This window comes from Aythya marila (assembly GCF_965140915.1).
Source record: "Aythya marila genome assembly, chromosome: 2".
In the NCBI taxonomy this organism is placed as follows: Eukaryota; Metazoa; Chordata; class Aves; order Anseriformes; family Anatidae; genus Aythya; species Aythya marila.
In genome coordinates, this window is record NC_139043.1 from 42,833,840 (window position 1) to 42,852,679 (window position 18,840).

The 18,840-nt window shown below is 38.2% G+C and overlaps 1 protein-coding gene and 1 long non-coding RNA gene across 9 annotated transcripts in view; one reads left to right on the forward strand and one right to left on the reverse strand.

The window, feature by feature from the left end:
* The window catches only part of RBMS3 (RNA binding motif single stranded interacting protein 3), a gene marked incomplete at its 3' end in the record, with an annotated part of 697,589 nt that overhangs the window by 618,075 nt on the left and 60,674 nt on the right, over positions 1–18,840 (forward strand). For all 8 annotated transcript variants that reach the window (XR_014317039.1, XR_014317040.1, XM_082754887.1 and 5 more), the window contains 2 exons: positions 4,638–4,734; positions 7,353–7,403. Coding sequence is in view for 6 of the 8 variants with exons in the window: in XM_082754887.1 (XP_082611013.1) it covers positions 4,638–4,734; positions 7,353–7,403 (148 nt within the window). The remainder of the gene's footprint in view (positions 1–4,637; positions 4,735–7,352; positions 7,404–18,840) is intronic.
* Positions 12,043–16,201, reverse strand: LOC309875467. The gene is made up of 3 exons (XR_014317041.1): positions 16,097–16,201; positions 12,603–12,657; positions 12,043–12,177 (listed from the first exon to the last, which is right to left on the reverse strand). It is a non-coding gene; the product is annotated as an uncharacterized lncRNA (long non-coding RNA).

Consider the following 18,840-nt stretch of genomic DNA (forward strand, 5'->3'; position numbering starts at 1 on the left):
GATTCTTACATGTTTTCCAAATGTAAAGGCGGGTTCTCATTGCTCACAGTATAGTACTATCACTTTTATTATAGTATAAATGCATATTTGCCTTGAAAATCTATGGCAGAAATAAAACAAAAGAGAGAGATGGAGGCTTTCACTAAAAATAGCAAAGGCTTTTTCCCCACAAAGGAATAGATAATTTTCTTCTGAGTCTATTATGTTGTAAGGCTTGATTCTCCATTTCATTATATTGTTTTTATGCCCATGTAACTCTGTTTAAGGATCCAGTGGAGTTACATCAGCATAAAACTGGTGTAATGGAGTGGAGAGTCTGGCCCATAGTGTACCATAGCATTGCAGTATGCATTACCAAAGACATGGTAACCACACACTTCAGTAGATAAGCTCTTTTCCCCTGCCAATTGCTCCATGCCTTTTTTTTTTCTTCTATAATCAGCCTTTTCTGAATTGCACTTACAAAGGTATTCAGGTTTTATTTGGGGGAGCTATGTGCCTGTTGTAATATGCTATTGATTTTTCAATTTGCGGTATTAATATTGTTTTAGTAGTTTAATGCACTCATACAAAGAACAAAATAGAGCTCTTGTACTTGCACTGTAAAGATGCTCATTTAAAATGTTGCTGAGGCTTGAGTCCTCCTGGCTATTTGACTAAGATTGCGATGTACTGTATCAGTTTAATATCTGATATCTGGGGGACTATACTGTGCATTTGCAGGCCAATGGGCTCAATATTCAGATAGGTCTTTTTCATCTCAAACATCTGACTCTGTGGCTTATTGCAACAGAAAATTGCTGCTCTGATAACGCTCAGTAATACTCTTACATTATGTGAGCCCCAGGATACTATTTATGAATCTAACTTTTTCAGTACTGCCTGCAGGCACGAGGCATGAGCAAATGGTGTTTATTGCAGTGCAAATAGGGTCTTGCTCTTGTACAGATTCTGTGTGGAAGCTTGCACATTCCCCCATAGGATGGGAACCATATGGATTTTTTTTTCTATTTTTTTGGCAGCGAAATAGCGACCAGACGCTCCAGATAATGCAGTCCCCAAATGCAGAGGGAGGGCTGATGTAGGAGGGGAATGTGTGCTTTGTCTGTTAAGCAACAGACTGTTCCTAAAGCATTGCCTATGTGTGCCTGATGATATACTGGGAATGTGGTTCTTCTAACATCTCATAAAAATATTTTCTTTTGAGCCCTTTTTAAACCCCTCCTCATGACTGTCCAGAAACATCTTTTTGCCTCCTAGTAATCAATTTTTCCTGTGCGTACAGAATCCAGGTGTGCCGAAAAAGACTATTTTAAATGCAAGTGCAGTGACCATTTTGCCTCTTCTTTCCCACCTGCCTTTCTAGGCTTGTGCTTCTAGCAAGAGAATTGCAGTCGAGGAGCAGGGATGCTGGATAGCACCTGCAAAAAAGAGCTGCATGGGCCAATATAAGGATGCAAACGGCAGTTGCAGAAAATGCATCTGAGCCTTCTGGAGAACTTTCCTTAGGGCTCACAGGTCAACTACCATAAGGCCTACAGCTCTCAAAGTACAGTCAGTACCAGATACAGTACATTTCAGTGCAAGGAAACATTGGGCCATAATTGAATGGCATATCTAAAATGAGTCACAGCTAGTATAATCCATATCTCTTTCCACTCCTTATTCTGATGTGCATGTTCCAATGACTGAGAATCTTACATTCCCTTGGACTTCTTAAAACATCCCTCTTCCACCTCATGTCACTTCTTCCTGAGTCTAAAGGATTGCTAATGCAATCCCAAGCTCTGGAAGGATAAAATCAAATATAGCAAGGTGAGCAGCTGCAGGTCTTGTTGGGGTGCTGTAGTGTTTACACTGGAGCAGACCACTCTGCATAGCAGGATAATTAGCCTGTTTGTATGTAAAGAGAATACAGGGAGATGCCTCCATGTCCCTGGGGTGAGACTGTGTTGAACCCTGTTTGTGAGCCAGCCTTGCTGGAGCCATGTGTGGTTGCATCTCTGTGGCAGGTTGAGCATCCTGTTGTGGGGGATACTCTGCTGGAACCTATCCACACCATACCTGTGTACTTCACATGTGGCAAAGAGGGCTCCAGAATAGACTTCTTCATTTCTTGCTCTGTTGAATTCCTTTAGGGAATATCCAAATCCTTTTCTTACATCCCTTCCGGCATCAGTGATACTGTGACAGGAAGAAAAACCTATGTCTCCACATATAAAGGATTCATGATTGCAAAATGTTTGACCTATAGCCTGTCACAGTGACTTGGATTATTAAACTCGATTTATTATTATTTAAATTGAAATATATGAACTGGATTTTCTCACATTGTTATTTGCTGTGTCAAATTTCGTTCCTTTCTCTTCTTTGATGCTCTGGTGCATGCATTTTCACAATAAAGCTGAGTGTCCTGATAGTATGTTTTATTTGATGCCTATTTGAGACCATTCCAAACTGCGACAGATAAATGGTATTGGCAGGGGTGTTGGAAGGGTTGTATTTTTCACATTACCAGAGTGTATATTCTACAAACTTATGTACTATTCAGATAACTGCATCTCTAAGCTGAAAATGAAATGGTTAGCTGTCTGTCAAGTTCTTCGCTTAGCACGCATTTTCTGTAAATTTGGTAGTATTTACTTGGATTTATTGAAGAATTTATTCCAAAGAGTCAGCATTACTTTTGAATGCAAAGGTTTTTGTCCCCTGCCACCCACCTTTTGTTTTTGGTGGTTCATGCACGGTGTGAGCCGAGCATCGGTGCCAGGCTGATGGATGGAATTAGAACAGACTGAAGAAAAATGTGTTGTTTTTTCTAAAGAGTTTTTTTTTTTACACTGTCCTCTGGTTCAAGAGGCTTATACATGTATGTATTCTATTAAACATTTAACCTACAGAGTAAATTCTGTCAGTCTTCTGCCGAACATTTTCATTTGCCGTACAGAGCGTTTCTTAGTTCATCCACTTAGCAACAGCATAGCCAAAGTGACTTTTGGTTAACCTTCATCTGGGAAGAACTCCCCTGTAACAGGACTGAGACAACATGCACATCATCCTAATGCCATAGATAAACTTGGCTAGCACTGCAAAAATCCTTCCCCCACCAAATTTGTGTGAACATAATAGAGCGTAGTTGATACAAGCAGAGGGATATAAATGTTTCTAAGTTCTCATAATAGAATATACACAAAACTGGGCAAAGGCACAGTTTTAAAATAGTCTCTGTGCGAGCATTGTAAGGGCAGATAAATGTTCCTAAAATAGCAATATATTTCTATTAAACAAAAAATCACTCAGACGCCACCTGCTGCTTTTGGCATTTTAAAATCTTACTTGGAATAGAGAGAACAAATGATTGCTTCTCCGTCTCCCTCTCCCCTTCTAACTTCAAATGTTTCCACCCAATCTTCAGAGATGGCAGCCTGTTTTCCCAAGCCTATTGGTTGGATGAACTCGGTGATTATTTGAGCCCGCATGCAGAATGAATGCATCCAGTCTGAACTAGAATGATTAGTACTAAATCCGGGATGCCAGGGCGATCAGGAAATAGAGCACTTGTTTAAACACCAGTAATGATTTTTTTGTTGTTGCATGGCTCTCATAGAAAGCTACTGTTGATTGCCTCAGTGCGGGGAGAAAGAACATAAAAAGGCAGAGAGTGTAATCCACTTCACTGTTACAGGGAGCATATGTGCAAAATCTTCTGGTACTTGTAAGGTTGGTGCATGCTATATCTGCATGGGATTTGTATCAGACCCAGAGGACATTGCACAGAAGTATGGTTTCTCTCTCTCTTGAGGAGTCAAAAAAGCACTTTTTTTTTGTTTCGTTTTACAGTTAAAACTGAAAAAAAAAAAAAATGAAAAAAAAAATCTTTATGAGCACACAGATATTAAGTACTTACACAATACACCAGCAGTGATATTTTCCAAGTGATAATTTTATCAATAATCATTTACCCACAGGGAAATAGAATGAATATAACATTTATTATCGTCAAGCAAGAGATAGTGAAACTTTTGTTTATAGCATGCAACAGTGGAAATAAAAACAACTAAATCTGAGATTTTCAGTGCTGCCTGGGGCATTTATACTCATAATTTTTGATAAATTTCACCAGAAGGTAGGTTTTTAGTTCTCCATCTAGATGAATATGAAAATTTCAGCCAGAGTTTCTGTAATCATCCTTTAATAAAATAAATCAGGCATATACATGGAATGTGTTATTCTCAGCACTGAAGCATTAAGATATTAAAAGAAAACAGTATTGCATGTAAAAATGAAATCAGTTATCATTGTCTTCAGTATCGTGTAAGAAATTTCCTTTCACTAGATAGCACTCTGGAAAATCAGCTGTCTTTGCATTTCAGATAATTACTTCTTGTGTTGTGAAGTTCTATATTTGTGCTAGTTGAAGTGAAAAAAATATGCTTTGTGTAAATATTCCTCCTCCTTTCCATTTTCAAGATCTACTCCGTGGAGCCATCACATTGTCTTTATTGTGGTTTTGGAAATAGATGGACATAATTACCTGTGTAGACTCTTTTTGTCCTTGCCTGGGAGGCAGGGAATTAGTCAGTCAGAGCCTAGCAGTCAAAAGGTTCAAAAATCTCGCTTTTGTTCTTTGTTTGCAGATTTTATTCCTCACCGTACAGTATTCCAACAAACCGCATGATTCCACAGACATCAATCACACCATTCATTGCTGCTTCCCCTGTCTCTACATATCAGGTACGTCAGATTTGTGCTTGTCTACTATGTTTCCCATTTAATTATGTTTTGGATGTTGGATGAAGGCAGAGTGGATACCACAGAAAACTGTGTAAGTGCTTGCGCTCTTGAGTCACACTTTAAACAAAAGGCTTTTTAGTAGTATTCAGGTATCATTTGGTTTAGGGTTTTGAGTGTTTCCTGCATTCTTAAAACTAGCAATGAAAGCCACTGTAATTTTTTCTTATTTCAATCAGCTTCTCTAGTAAACAGCATTTTGCTTCGTTTCCAGTTGACAACAGCAGATGCTTGTCATTCTTATTGAAATGTTTTGTCATTTTGGCTTCCCTTCATGAGCCAAATTTTTTTCAAATGCTTTTATTTTATAATTTATGTTGACTACATTGTATTTTGACCTTTTGACCTCAGCTGTATTTGTTCCAGTAACAGCATCCTTTAACAGCACTCATTTTTATCCAATAATCCCTGACAAAGCAAGATATTTTAGGATAACTCTCCTCATATTCTTCTTTAGTCTCCCACACATTTTGTCTTTCAGAATTTCTCTTTTCAACATATCCCTCACAGATCTCTACTGGGAAATTATTGCCATGTTCTGGCTTTCTGAGATGGAAGTCAAAACGGGGTTGTATAGTTTTATTATTAGCCATTCTCTGGAAACATATGTGAAGCTGATCAGTGGCCATACATTTTCCCATTTCAGTTAGAATCATAGAATCAGAGAATATCCCAAGTTGGAAGGGACCCACAAGGATCACTGAGTCCAACTCCTGGCTCTACACAAGACCACCCAAAAATCAGACTATGTGTCTGAGAGCATTGTCCAAATGCTTCTCAAACTCTGGCAGGCTTTGTGCCATGACCACTTCCCTGGGGGGTCTGTTGCAGTGCCCGACCACCCTCTCAGTGAAGAAACTTTTCCTAACACCCAGCCTGACCCTCCCGTGTCCCAGCTCCATGCCGTCCCCTCGGGTCCTGTCGCTGTCCCAAGAGAGCAGAGCTCAGCGCCTGCCCCTCCGCTCCCCTCGTGAGGGAGCTGCAGGCCGCCATGAGGCCTCCCCTCAGCCTGCTCTGCTCGGGGCTGAACAAACCAAGGCCATTACTCACATGTCTTGCCCTCCAGACCTTTCACCACCTTTGTTGCCCTCCTTTGGACACTCTCTAGTAGTTGTGTGTCCTTCTTACATTATAGTGCCCAAAACTGCATATAGTACTCGAGGTGCACCAGCACAGGTAAGAGCAGGACAATCGCTTCCCTTGGCCAGCTATCAATTCCATGCCTGACACGCCCCAGGGTATGGTTGGCCTTTTTTGCTTTCCAGGGCGCACTGTTGACTTATATTCAACTTGCCGTTGATCAGAAAGCCCATATTCCTTTCTGTGGGGCTGCTCTCCAGCCTCTCATCCCCCAGTCTATACTTATATTCCATTTTTTTCTGTCCATCAGTACCCTTCCAGTCCTGAGGTCCTGTGTGAGAAAAGCTGCACGAATTTGCAAAGCTGTGTGGTGGGCTGTTCTTAATGTTAAGATCGTTTTGCTTTGTTTTGAGGCAGTACACTTAATATGTTTTAAACTTGATCTTCAAAGATAAAGGATTCTTGTCATTTTCTTTGACTTTCGTATCTGGAGAATGGGGACCCTGTGGCTTTCTCCTGCTCCTCCTTGTTCATGCTCAGTCTGAGATGCCATACACCCATCTCTGTGAGCTTGGGGATAGCCAGTGAGATGCCCACTGATGGCTGTAGCACAGGTATATTTTTGTGTACTTCTGTTTGTTGTGTTGCCCAGACTGATGCAAAAGAAAACTAGGATACATGGTTCTTGGGGTTAGTTCTGAGTTATGCTAGCAGATGGGCTGTCCACACTTAGCGAAAGAGGCAGTTACAGCTCAGAGATGGCACCACAAATGCACAAGAACTTTGTAAACATTTAATTGTCAGTAGAACTGATATATCCATGGAATCTGTTACATGTCAGTAGTAAGGCAAAACAATAAAGAAAGACTTCAGTGAGGCACAGAGTTCGGATGAGAATGGACCTCATGATGCCGAAGGTAAGAGCTGCTTCTGGGGATAGGACATCTTAAGCCAGCGTTGCAATGGAAGCTTTCCATCAGAGTAAGCTTCAAAAACTCTGAATTAGATCTGCAATTCTTACTGAAAACGGGATAAATCATTCTGGGATCTCTGAAAATGTTATACCTTGGAAAGTTTATATGGGTACTTCAAAAATAAACTTTGAACATTTTATGTCTGCTGCACTGTCAGTTGGATGACATATTCATGATTATATTGATGGATGAAAGCAAACAATACAAATGAAAAAGTAGGACAACATGGAATATTGAAGACTACTTTAAGAGATAAAACTGTGCATCATATTGGTGGTGCAATCTCTCAGACTTCTGACTTTGGTGGAGCATTATCAAATTAAATTTAAAAGCTTTTTCCGATGTCAATAACTTTATGAAACATAAATGATTTTTGCATGGAGTTACATACCTTAAGTCTTTTACCAAAATGAGTTCTGTAGTTGCAATATAAATAACGTTTTCATGTAAATTATTGGAGTTCTGTTTTAAACTTTTCTGTGCTAATTGAAAGTATTTGATATGCAGGTCCAGAGTACTTCATGGATGCCTCATCCGCCATATGTTATGCAACCAACAGTAAGTGGATATGTTCTAATATCCAGATAAAAGTGCTTACACCGTAGCCTCACTCTGCTTGTCAGCCACATTAAAGTCCTAGGTCATTTAAGAGCAGCCAGCTGCTCCCTTTGACAAGAGCCCTCTGCTGTAAAGATTCTGCATCTTTAAGGAACATGATTTGATTTAGTGAAAAGGGAGGAATGGGTGATATATTATCTAATTGCATTGATTATAAGAAAATAATTATCTCTAAAGTATAGTTTCTGAAGTTTTGCTTCAAGGACTGCAAGACAGCTACATTCCTGCATACTTTGAATTGTCAGGATCAACACATGTTAGCCCTCCCTTATATGCTTATCCATCAAAAAAGTCCTTTGTAGTTGTATATACTTTAAAGGATCCTCAATGTCTCAGTAATGCATTTCAAGTACTGGAAAAGGGTGAAGCACAGCTGTCTTACAGAATCTCTGCCAAATCTGAATCTGCTTTATGATTTGACCAGTCAACTCTTTTTTCTTTTTTTTTTTTTTCTGAGTAAATTTTCATCTTTCATCAATTTATAACTACTACTTAAAGCAGCATTAAACTCTTAGCATCATTTATTAGAAACAGTGTTGTTGATTTTTTGTTTACCTCTGAGAAGAGTTTTGATGCACTTTCCCTAATGTTAGTGATATACTTGAAGGAAAGAACATACTGAACCCCACTGCCTACAGATTGTTTTCATTTTGTTTCCTACGTTTGATTAGTTTCTCAGGCATGGATCCACTCAACAGTGCCATTAATCAAAATTCAAATGTATATTCCACCTAAGCACTGATACATTGATTTATGTGAGGTTGGTAAAACTAAAATGAAGGTGTATTGTTTAGGATTGCTCATTAAGTGTTAGTTAGGATGTTCATTACATTCATTTGTGTTCAAATATTTTGACCTCATAATAGAGTAACGTCTATTATTTTCTGTTGGGAGTTAGCTATACAAAAGCATAGATATAATTATCCTACATATTTGGTTTAGTAGCTCAGGATTCTCATCCCACTTTGAACTGCTCTACCACATCCGTCTGAATTTTTTCAGTTTTCTCTAACCAGGGAATGACCATAGTGTGTGACTGACCATCTGCAGGAAGCCCAATAACCACCACTGTGGTGCTGCACCTCTCTGCAGACCCTGGTGGAAGTTTCCATCTCAGTGGAGTAAAGCTACTACTGTGCTCCTTGTAGGGAGACCAAGATATATCAAACAATCAATTCTGTATGCTAATATTTGGATTTAACTGCAGACCACAAGAAATCTTAGAGGTGTGGATATAATGTGTCATCAGACCTGTGGAAGCCAAAGGATCTCTGATCCTTGCAGAAATATTCCCCTTCTAACAGGAAGAACCTAAGCACTTTACCGATTCCAGTTTTTGTTTAAATGTATGTTTGAATATTGTTTGACCATGTTCAGCAAAACATTTATGTTCTGTACGAGAAGCAGTGAGTATTTTGGTGTGGTAATTGGATGTATTTACCCCTTCCTAAAGGGCTGTGAAGAGAAAAACGGTTTCTATATTGAGTGGCATCCTCAACATGCCGAATTAAATTGGTGTTCATTGCCAGTCAGAGAGTTGTATCAGTGAAAGGATATGTGCTTTTATGTGGAAAAGCAGAGGGAGAGTGGATAAGAAGTTTAACTCTTCAGTTTTGGTGTCACTGACATTATGGGTTACCTCCATCTATTGTCTGTAGCTATTCCAGTCTTTTCACGGAAACTTTTTTCCATTCAGTTTCCCAAGATTACGTTCTTAAATAAATGGACATGAGGGCTTTAGTACTGGAAAAGTATAAAAGCAGAAAGGCAGAACTACTATTCCTGAGATTTCATTCAGATCTGAATTCTTTATTAGAAATGTCTGAAAAATTGTCAGAGAATTACTACACAACAGACTATCTTTTGAAAGGAAATGAAGAAAGTATCTATTCCAAGTTTACTTTAGTTTCATGCCTAACTATAGACTCTACTCTAGACAGCTCCATAGCTTAAAAAAGTATGAAGAAAATATTATGACAAAGTTGTCAGAATGTAAGACCCAATGAATTGATGAAACTGGGAAATTTCTAATTTGGTTAGCTTTTTGTTTCTTCTTGTAACTTAGTTTGCCATATTATTATCTAAATTGCTAGCACTTTACTTCACAGTATTTTATGTGATGATTGATTGCAGTGCATGATGTCCCACTGGAAACCAGTGTAGATAAAAATTACATTCCCCTTGCCCCAGGAACCAGAACATTTTGTTAAGCCTGTATTATTCTTTCTGAATAAAGATGAACTCTTACAGCAAGCACAGTATGAATTGCACAAATGCCGACAGTTAGTTTTTCGTTTTGATTATAAATATCCACTAAATTATGTTACTGGATGATTAGTTTTTCATTTCAGAAGGAAGCTCCTACTTGATACTTATGTATAATTTAACACCACATAGTTTCCCTTGTGACAGAAAAAGAATCAGGCCCATGTTGCAGAGGAGACAAAGGAGGTTTTTCGTTCAGAGAGCCATGCACAGACAGGACAGCTTGCTCCTGGGCTGGCAAGCTTGCCAACAGGAGGGAAAGAGCTGTGTTGCACAGCATCACAACCCTGCCTCTGCCTGCCTCTTCTCTGGCTGCCTGTCCCTGCTCGTTTGTCACCTCTGTGTTCATTGTCATTTAAACACCTTGCTCCTCCTTCACAAATATCCCCCCACAGTTGGGTGGCCTGCCAGAGATGTTGCTCATTTATTTCCCTTCGTATATCAATTTCAGTCACATCTTCCTGATGTGTGCATTCTGTATTCATTTACTTGGTGAATCCAAAAAACAACACTATGGTAAAAGATTATATTTCTGATTTCTTCTGTAGCTTTTCAGCTATGACCAGATAAACCTCTGGCCCTAATAGATAGCAATAACATATATATTACCTGGAAAGTATGTGCAGATATTGCTTTCCCTTCCCCAGCCTCATTTGTCTTACTTTTGTGATCTTCTTAAAAACAGACAATAACCAAAATGATATTCTATGAGAAAACAATGTTCAGAAATACTGGGAAAAAATTTCCCAGGTCAGATGGGGCAGTCAAGGACTCTGAAAATAGAGGATAATTTACTCATGATTTTCCCTGTAACTTTTAACCTTGATACACTAGCTTAATGTGAAAGAGCAGCTGCAATTTAAAAAGATTTTTTTTTTCCATGAATTTTGCTAGCTTTTTACTAAAAGCCATGTAAAGTTAGTAACAAATACATTGAGGTTGCATTGCTGTTTCAGAATAAGTAGTATTATGCTGGAATAGAAGGGTCACACCTCCCACATCTTAGTGCTTGCACAACCTTCAGGGTTTTAGAAATGAGAATTCCAGAATCACGTGAACATGATGAAAAATTTACCTTTAGGCTCCTGTGTGACTCAGTTTTGGAAATGCATCTTTTGTCAATGGAGCCTTAACCTCTTTATAACCATGTTGACTTCACTCTGTCCAAATAAGAATGACTCACTTTTGCCAGTTTTGTTGCTTTTCCACGTGCCACAGTCCCTCTTGCTAGCTTTAATAGAAGACGAGTTGGAGAAGAAATATGGCTACGTGGAGTTGGACTCATACTGGCATAACATTTAATCCACTGATAACAGTCTGGGCTCCGTTTAGTTAACTATGGCTTTCAAAGTACAGTGTGAACTCATCCCTACTTGAAAGAAGTCTTGTATTTCATTACTGCCTTAGGATAAGGGTAGATGGATAGCGATGACAGAATCAAAACATAAATGGGATAAGAGTTATTCTGGGGATTTATAATATTTGCCATTTTATGTGTTCTTCCTACAGTCCCTGAAGGCCATCTTATGGTTCAGCGAAAACTTTGAGAAACATGTTGTTTAAACTCAATTCATGTATAGATAATCTTCATTTTTATTAACAGTGACATTTGTGTAAAACTTTTTTGATTCAAATCTTTATTTCAAATCATGTGTACTCTTGCTCTCTAGAGGCTTTTTTTTTTTTTAGTGAATCAACAGAAATGCTCTTCTTCCCTAACACTGCATACTGGATTTACACTTATCCTCTTTTATTTTCCAGTAAAACTATGCCCCCACATGTTCTTGTCAGTCTTGAACAGTTTCTGCGTAATAGCTGGAGAAAGAATATGCTAGTGGGTGCATGAAAGGTGCAAGGAGGGCAGCATATGGAAAAACCTACTATTGATAAAAGTGCATTTGGGAGAACTTCTCTTCTGGACATTTCTCAAGGCCTTACGGCCCTTTTCAAAAGGTCAATGGCTTAACAAACGTCCTTATTATTTTTTTTTCCTGTCTTCCTTCCTCTAGCCCATGGCTGAATGTAGTCTGTCTGTCTTTAAAAGCACCAACAAAAAAGTTCCTTATTTCATAAGCAGCGTAAAACCCCTGCTTTAGTGAGAAGCTAGGCTGAGTAACGACTCCAGAATCTTGCCTTTTGATTGTTGTGCATGAATGTAGCATAAAAAGTACAAACTGTCCAACTGAAATATATCAGTTTTCATTTTCTCACTAGCGACTCTGTTGTTTTGGATAGTACCCAAAATACCAGAGCAGTTTCAGTGTTTTGATTCCTACGCTCTTGAACAAAGAAGTTCCTTGTGCTCCCTTTGGTGTCCCTCTCCCAAGGCTGCTTTCTTTACCTCGCGTTTGTTGCTCTACCTTTTCAGCAAACCGAGCCAGGAGTCCATCTTGCATTTCGGTGTACGAGCGTAAGGGAACAAAGTATGTCCTCTGCAGACAGCTGAGTCCTGCATCCAAGATGAAATGTGAGAGTTCAGCTAGATGGTATGAAAAGTAAACAGGAAATAATCCTTGGAAATTGGAATCTCCAGCTATTCTTTTAACTTTTAGCTGTGTATTTTTAAGAGATCCTTTGAACGTGAACTTAGTTGAACTTTTAAGGCTAAAGAGTTTAGAGGTTGAAATAACTAACCAAATACCACTGCCAAAGTTCTGCTGAACAATTTTAATTCCAGTGTTTCCCGAGGCAGAAAATCAAGGACTGCCAATTCTATAACTCTGATAATCAAGACAGTAATTGGCAATGTTCCTTTGGGACAGGCAGGCTCACATGAGGTCATTTCTGTCTGCCTCTCGCCCAGCACTGGCCTTATATAGAAGTTGTCTCTGCTACTAAATGGGTAATTTCAAACTCAGCTGAGCACTCACTTACCGACCCTCTTCAGCTCCAGGTGCTGTGGTGTTAAGGAAGGTACTCAGGCATCCACCTGCAGAGGACAGAAAAGCAGTGCCTGTAACCCAAGCTCACAGCTCTGTAAAAGGAACTAGGTGCAAACAATTCACCCAAGTCACACACTGTGGTCAAGTGTAGGGGCTCGTATGTCTGGTTATTCAGCTCTTCTGGAATCCCATTGAAGTATTGCTGTAGTCATTTGTTCTGCTGTTGTAGAAATTAAAATGAATTAATATGAATGGCAGAAAAAGCCTTATCCAAGTTAGATTTCCAACCCTTTTTGACACTCTGCTAGAGCCCCCTAGTGAAATTGGGTTGTTTTATGATGGCAGAAAAACACACCACATATGGATTCACTTAGGAAACATGCACAGGAGAACCACAAGTGTTTCCAGTAGACGAGCCCTTGCATTTTAGGAACTCATACATTGCTGTTTTACCTTAAAAAGTCGTAAGAGTTCTAGTAAAAATTTATCTTCCTTCAAGTATTCTATGGATAATATGAACACTAAATGGATAAACCATCAGTCTAAATTTTTTTAAAAGACATTACTGGAAAAAAACATGTATATCTATATTTAATATGAATCTATAAATGTAAATGGAAAAGATATTTGGAAAAGAAGGCTGACACTAAATCTGAAAGGTACTCCAGAGAGTTTGAAGTTGGGAATTTCTGGTTGAGATATGTAGTGGTTACGGAATATTGATTTCTTTTTAACAGAAAAGATGCAACCTTAACTGTCAACCCTCATTGTCAAGAAAAATCTCAACATGACAACTGTTTAAAAGCAGTAAGGTTTATCAAAGGGGGCTATTTTTTAAAAGATAGATATTAATCAATAGACATTAGAGTACCTTCTGTGGAAGAATGTAGTGCATTTTTTAAAAAAAATCAATTTCTAATTTTGTACAAAACCTGCCATCTATTTTAACTTTTCCAACTTCATGCGCATTTGCTAAGACTGGAAATCACTAATAATATGTTTATTTCATATAACACATATACTGTGTATGTCTCTGGTTGCATGTACATTTGCATTTACACAAGGTTTTGAGTTTACACGAAGTCAAAAACCTGAACATAGACTGAAGGGTTCATATATAGTGTTTGCCATTTTGAGCAAAAAATCCTCACTTGATGAGCACTCACCATGTTAGTTATTGTCCAGGTAGTAGATTAATAAGTAGGCAGCATTTGTAAATCAGTAAAGAGTGATGGACTGCGTAAGCACATGGTATTAATTATAGTCCAAGAGTTAGATTAATGAGTGTGCAGAAAGCAATGGGCTCAGCAGAGTGGTGAGTTAGGTAAGCATGTGATATAAATTTGTCAGATGATTTCTCAGTTTAGCTCGCCATCAAATATTTTGCCATGTGTATTGCATTATGGTTATTCATACATGTGTGCTGTGAACTAGAGAGGCATGTGATACATGTATATTACAGTCCTGTCAAATTTATCCTCCATCATGGACCATCTCTTATTTTTTTTCAGTAATGTCCATTGTATGGAAGCTGATGGTAATATTTCAGCTTCTGCAGTGACAGCTTTGCTACTCCTGTTTAAGCAAATGTAGGTTTGTCTGATATTCACGTCGTAAGCAGGACACAAGCCCACTTGCAACACAGATGGTTGTGTACTGCAATTGCCGAATATGCATGTTCTGTGAGGGTAGAAAGGAAAGGCAGCATTTCATCTGCCACAGGCAGCGAAAAGCTTTGAAAAAGCTCTGTGCTCTGGCAGCGCAGAGGTTTCACACTACTTGGTGACAAGGCTGGGAGTAATCTACTGTTGGTGCCTGCTGCACGCGGTGGTGGGTCTTGTTCCCATGATGGAGACACGGTTCTTGTTTCCATAGTGTGGATAATATAGGATAGAGGATATTGCTGCAGAACAGTTCTCCAGCAGAAAGGGACCTGGATCTCCTTTGGGCTTCCCAAATCCCATCGCTGCACTGCAGAAAATCTGCATTGCCAGTACAGATGAGGCACTGGGCAGCTTTGGAGAAGAGGGCATCCCTTCTCCAAAGAACTGTAAGGACAGGCACAACCTCTCACTATTGTATATGTGAATTCCTGCTACTGAAGGATCAAGTCAATTTGTAGGCTTACAACAAAATGTCTTTTTAGACACAACTGGAGGGGAAGGCGTAATGAAGAATCAAGGTGTAAACTGCAAATTATTGCAATTATTTTAAGTATGCTATTCATACAGGTTTTTGTCCCAGAGGATTCCACTATCATTGGAAGCAAAATCCAAATAGAAATCATGAATATTTATTCATTTATATGTGTATATTATTTATAGCAATATATTATAAAATCAAATATAAAATCAATTATATATATTTATGTATTATATAAATTATTATATATTTACATATTTATTATATATTTTATATATTTATGATAAATATGAATAATATAAAATATTATATTATATAAATAATCTATTATGTATAGCAATATATTATGTGTATATTATTTATAGCAATAATCATTCTTTCCAGAGCTCCTTTTTGACCTGAGCCAGCTTTTCTTTGCACTGGTTTCAGAGGATATACATAGAGTTAGAGCACTTAGTAATAAATACTTTTATTTCTGCCACTGATCTGGTGCATGACCTTGGAGAAAACATCTTTTTTCTCAGTCTCAGTTTCTCATTTGTCTTTTTTCTTTTTTCTTTTTTTTTTTTTTTTTAATCCCATCTGTTTAGATTATAAAACTGTCATGCCACTAAATAGTTTTTACTGAATGCTTCTGAAATGCCTGGTGGAACAAGAGCATCTAAACACAGCCTCACAATTATATTATTAATATTTAGGGTTGTCGTGTTAAATAGTAAAATAACGCTGTCCTAGCTACAAAAAGAAATGTCGGGTCTAATTTTCCCTGGTACAAATCAAGAGTTAACTTCACATAAGAAAATTGAGTTACATAGGTGTGAAACAGTGAGACTGAGAAGAGAATCATGCCTGCAGCAAAAAGTTGATGAAGGAGACTCTGGCACACTCCTAATTCTTAGAAAAAGTGAGACCATAAATTACCGTTATGTTATGCAAGAGTATTCAAGGACCAATTTACATAAGTAAGGGAAATTAGCTAATGTATATATTACTTTCAATTACATCATGATTTTCTAGCACAGGAGTTGTGTAAAAAATTATAATATTGTCCTTTAAGGAATTAGTGACTAGTTTATGAGTCAGGATTCCTGCTCTATCCAGGAAGCATGCTATATAATCCCTTCCCAAACCTGATTAATTAGTTTGATTTTTTGCCTCTTGCTAATCCTATCAGGAGGCTTGTTTCAGAACACCTTTGCTCTGAGGCTTAGAATTGCATTTTCAATTTCCAACTTGAAGGTACTTTTGTTCGGTTTACATCCATCTGTTCTTGATCAAACATTCTCCCTTACCTTCAATAAATCTTCTCTCTTCACCACATGAATTTATAGACAAAAATCTTACCTGCATCTTCATTTGCTGAGCTAATTATGCCAACATCGCTGTGCATTTGCAGTAACTTAGCAATTTTGTACTTCTGGCTGTCACATTGACCCTCCTTTGGATCTGTTCCACTTTGAATTAATTTTTCTGGGCCAGTGCTTATAGTATTCCAACTCTTTGTACAACAGCATTCATACTTTCTTCTCTTTGCTGGGAGTACTTTGCTAAATTATAAAATAACATCTTTTTCCCTTGTGCACATGACTCTGGTAATGCAGACATCCTGTAATTCATTGCTATACCCAGGTTTTCTTCTTCTTGTAGTTTTCCAGCAAATGCTCCTGTATTGTAAAGGAAAGCATTTATTAGCCTAATTATCTTCATGAAATTGCACCTTACTCGGTTTAATCCAGTTCTTCCTGTATGATAGTTCAATCTGCCACTTTGCTGACAGTGCCTTGCAACCTCGTCATTTCTCAAAGTTTTATTATTCAAGGGCATTATATATTGGATGAGAAAAAAAAATATATTATGGAGATTTTAGTGACCCTACCTTAATTCTTTATCATCCCCAAAGTTTAGTAATTGCTGGTGTAGCACTAACAGAAATATTTTATTGACCTTCAGAGAGCTTAGATCTGCTACATGTCCTTTGTCTAGAAAATAGGTCATTTTATTTTAAAAAATGAGGTTAGCTAGCTCTATCTTTGGTTTATCTATGTTCCATCTTCATTAATACCCTTTAGTCCTGGCCTCTGGACCGGTGATTACATGTGCCATTCTGCCATTACTCTCCAGTAGAGAAAATCCAGTCCTGGTTCCTTGTTTCTCTCGCACCCACACCATGAGTTCATTGACTTCTTTGGGTTTTTCATCTCCTTTGACTGCATTCAACCTTCTGCCCAAACTTTCATTCCCAGAAAGCTGCTTTTGCCACTGCTGTCTGATGACTCATGCAGGAAATGGAGGCAAAGTCCTTGTCCTGTTGGAGCTGCTTCTGAATTACCTTTAATCTGTACTGCATCCTCACTGAATAGGGAGCCTGTTTCTGGGCTCTGTCCTTGTTTTTCATGAATCTGTTTGAGAAGTCTTTTGTTAGGTGTTTGAATATCATTTGCCAGCTCTCTGGAGATTTTTAGTGACTCTTACTTCTGGTCTGTGAGATGTAGCATTTTTTGTCCTATTTTTTTTCTTTTTTTAATTTTTTTTTCTCCCATGTTCATTCCTGATATACTCACTGAGGTGTCTGAGTAAGTGGTTGACTAATTAACACCTCCTCAACTGTAACTGGTGAGGCATCTTAATAACATAATTATTTTTAAATTACTTTTGCAGAGAAAGTTCAAACTTTTTTTTTATTATTTTATTATTATTTATTTATTTTTTATGTATCAGTGTATAAAAGTACACCAAGATTTGACATCCTGGAAGTTAGAAACTTCCAAGCTATTGTAAGTAATAGCTCATTATTGAATACGCTCTAACAGTATTTGCCATTCATTTTTTATTCTATTAGCCGTAATGCTTTCTTTTCAGATCAAATGTCTTTATAAAGAATGTAATATTGACCTAAGCTTTTCAGTACAGAGACAAATCTAGATCTAATCGTGTGTATCTTTCCTAAACTGATTTCGCTCCTAAAGAGGTTAAGCAGACTGATCATTGAGTTACAGTTTTCAGGTTGTAACCTCATGGCCTTGTTTTCTTCTCAAACCAGTATAAATTATAAGAATAAGACTGAATAAGACTGTTATAAGTCCATGCATTCAACAGTGTGTGTCAAAAAGCTTCTTGTTAAGAATCAGTGGTGTCTGCAACATTGCTGAGAGTATGGTTTCAACCTCTTTTTCTTACATGATTGAGAAATCAAACAGTGAAATGCAATACTATAAACACAGAACATTCCTTGACTGCTTCATAGTAGGTTGATGGAAATGAGTTGTGCAACACAGCGATATATCAACAGAGTCAGAGGAATTTTGAAAGAGTGCTGAGCTGTTATTTAGTGAAACCACTGAATGATCATTTTTTGGACTACCTGCCAAGGAGAGATGCACTTCCAGCACGGTAGGCTTTCTTATCAAATCACCCATTGCTGAAAGAAAAGTGGAAATCACCGGTTGAAATTTCACTTCTTCTAACTGTGGTTTAAATGCAATTTGTTATTCTTTATTACTCACTACAGCCTTGAATGTACCTAGTTAAAGGATGTCTGCTGACAGCTTTCCCACTCCCTGCCTTTTAAATAAGTTACCAGAGAGTTTTTGTAACATCACTTTGTTGTCCAGGAGAAACCCTGTCTCTAACTTCCAAAATCCCAGGTGTGGCCCTTCACTATTGTGCTTTTCAGAGTGGGCAAATGTGTGGAAGATGTATTTTTTTTCTATGCACCACACACACGTCTCAAATTGGGAAGAAAATTGTGTCCCTTGATATCAGATGTCTACTTCTGCCTCCTAGAACTCTGTAACACTTAGAAAAAACACGTGTGGAGTCTTCATCCAGGGCTTGGTCCGGGATAACTTGAATGATTTCTTCAGCTCAAAGCTGAGGGTCACAGGTTTGACACCCTGCTACTGATCTCAGTGGTGGGACAAAAGGGTTGCGTATGATTCACACAACAAGCAGGCTGCTTTCAAACAGCCTTTGTACTTTTCCAGTACGACAATCTGTAAATCATTATGCACCCCCTCTTTGCCCAATCCACACAGGATGTGAGTCTGTGTCAGCTCCCAGCTTGATAGCCTTCCTCTTTAGTGCGATCA